At 34.5% G+C, this 2582-nt stretch overlaps 1 protein-coding gene across 1 annotated transcript in view; it reads right to left on the reverse strand.

Annotated features, from left to right (window-relative positions):
- Positions 1–379: 379 nt before the first annotated feature.
- The window catches only part of FBXO8 (F-box protein 8), a 318169-nt gene continuing 315966 nt past the window's right edge, over positions 380–2582 (reverse strand). Inside the window, exon 7 of the mRNA XM_053703835.1 lies at positions 380–797. Within this exon, the coding sequence (XP_053559810.1) occupies positions 652–797 (146 nt within the window). The 3' untranslated portion in view covers positions 380–651. The remainder of the gene's footprint in view (positions 798–2582) is intronic.

Raw genomic sequence — 2582 nt, forward strand, 5'->3', positions numbered from 1 at the left:
ACACAGACAATATATTTTCAATAAAGACCAGTTGTTTTTTTATGACCTTTATCATAAAAATGATTTGTCACACAGACAATATATTTTCAATAAAGAACAGTTGTTTTTTATGACCTTTATCATAAAAATGATTTATAATTACTATTTGAAACCATTTGTAATTGATTAAAAACAACATTATCTAGTCAATAGTCCTTTTTTATATCTTGAAGTATACATATCATTTGAAAATGTTTTTTTTATTAGTTGTTGGATACCATGATTTGTAACCATTGTTTTGTCTGTTGATGAGAACCATGATTACTTTTTATCTTCTATATGTTATGTTACATCAATTTATATATTTATCAAAAATAAAAAAAGAAACAATCAAAGAATCTTTAATATATCAAATATATGAGTTTTTTATTAATAAAAGTATGACATTAAATTTATTCATCAAAATATTGTTCTGACACCATGTCCCTTGTTGCCATACCACGCCTATTAGGTTGTTCTCTACATAATTCTTCTGTCCAATCATCAGCAGGTATGGTGTTTTCTTCCTCTAATGGGCACCCTCTTTTAATTGCTATATTATGTAGTGTGCAGCAAACCAATATAATTCTAGCGACTTTCTCTGGTGCATACTGCATTGCGCCGCCAGAACAATCAAGACAGCGAAATCTCATTTTCGAAAGTCCTCTCAATTATCCCCCTGGTAGATCGATGTGCTTCATTGAAACAAACTTGATTTTTGGATTGTGGGTTGTTATAGGGAGTCAACAGCCATTCTGTACATGAATACCCTCCATCTCCTAATAGGAAATAAAATAAAAATATTAAAATTACATTAGTTAGAATGATGTCTAAATAATATGATAGTAATGTAAAAAATACAACACATTAAACAGTTTAATTACAGAAGACAAAGTTGGCGCAATTTATGTAAATGGAAATTAAAAAAGACAAATTAAAAGCCATCCTTCAGGCATATCTCCGTCCTCGAACTTTTGATATAAGCCAGTCTGCCTTAATCATGACATGGGCCTGGGTAGTTTGAACGGACACTTACCTTCATGTTGGGGTCACAGACCATCTGAACATTCAAGCAATGAAAATGCTTTCTATTCCTATAGATCTCCTCACAAGCTTGAAGTGGTCTTACTACAACATGGGTACAGTCGATGTCCCCTAGGACATTGGGCATCCCATCCATCTTATAGAAATTAGATTTTATAGATTGCCATTCTTCTTGGGTAGATGGTAAGCAAACATATTGTGGAAAAATAATCATCATAGCCTCTATGACTTTTGTTAAGTAATGTGAAAATGCTGATTGACTTTTTCCAAAAATGACGCTAGAAACCGCCTGAAAGGAGCCTGTTGCCATAAAATGCAATGCAGCAATAGCCCCGGAATAGCTTGTGAACTCGCCATCATAGGCTCCAAATAATCTTCTATCTCTCTATACAAGTGTAATATGAATTCACGATCAAGCCTGAATCTTTGTACAATCTCTCGGTCTTTGTCATGTTCACAGCTATTCTTCTGCTCACCTATGCAGTTATTGTATTAACTCTCTTACAAATAGTACTGTTTCTTTAATAGTCTGACATCCAGCCTATAAATGGCCTCCTCCCACACTACTCTTTGCTTGGTATTGGATAGTAGATTGCATTGTCTGCACTCCTTCCCAGCCTCCTTTGAAGAAACCCCAGAACTCTCTGTTCAGCTACGGAACTCTAAGCCGCCTGTCAGCTGTTTCACTGATTCCGGAAGTATTGGAGCGGTGACGTCACACGCCAACCTTTGCCGCATCTCGTGGACTGAGACTGTTTGTTTGCTCTGAGTTCTTTCTCCTGCGGTTAAAGGGCCACTAAACCCAAAATCTTTTTTTCATGATTCAGATAGAGAATAGAAATTTAAACAACATTACAATTTACTTCTATTATTTATTTTGCTTCATTTATATCCTTCATTAAATATCCTTAGTTGAAGAAAAAACAATGCACATGGTGAGCCAATCACACGAGGCTTCTATGTGCAGCAACCAATCAGCAGCTAGTGAGCATATCTAGATATGCTTTTCATCAAAGAATATCAAGAGAATGAAGCAAATTAGATAATATAAGTAAATTAGAAAGATTTTTAAAATTGCATTCTCTTTCTAAATCATAAAAGAAAAAATGTGAGTGGCATGTCCCTTTAAGCTTTAACTGCTCAGGTACCTCATCCAGCTACTTACCTATTATATGCTATAGCAGTATACACTTTTTACATTATATTACACTCTGATCGATCTACTCAGTGTCATCTTAACTACTCTTCAGTTGTTATATTTTTCTCTGTGTTAACACCTATTTCATTTGGTGACTTGTTGTGCTTATGCTGCTGCATTTATTCAGTGATTTATTCACATGTGGCAGCTATAGAATATCCACAGCATCCTTCACCAACTATTAAACTGCATTGATTCAAAGTGAGTTCTCACATTACATGTATTGCAAATTGATGTTACTACCCAAATAACAATCTCTGCAACAAACTTACTAAAATTACATTCATCTCAGCAGCTGTGGTTCACTTAGACACTCACTTTT

This window comes from Bombina bombina, chromosome 2 (genome assembly GCF_027579735.1).
Source record: "Bombina bombina isolate aBomBom1 chromosome 2, aBomBom1.pri, whole genome shotgun sequence".
NCBI lineage: Eukaryota > Metazoa > Chordata > Amphibia > Anura > Bombinatoridae > Bombina > Bombina bombina.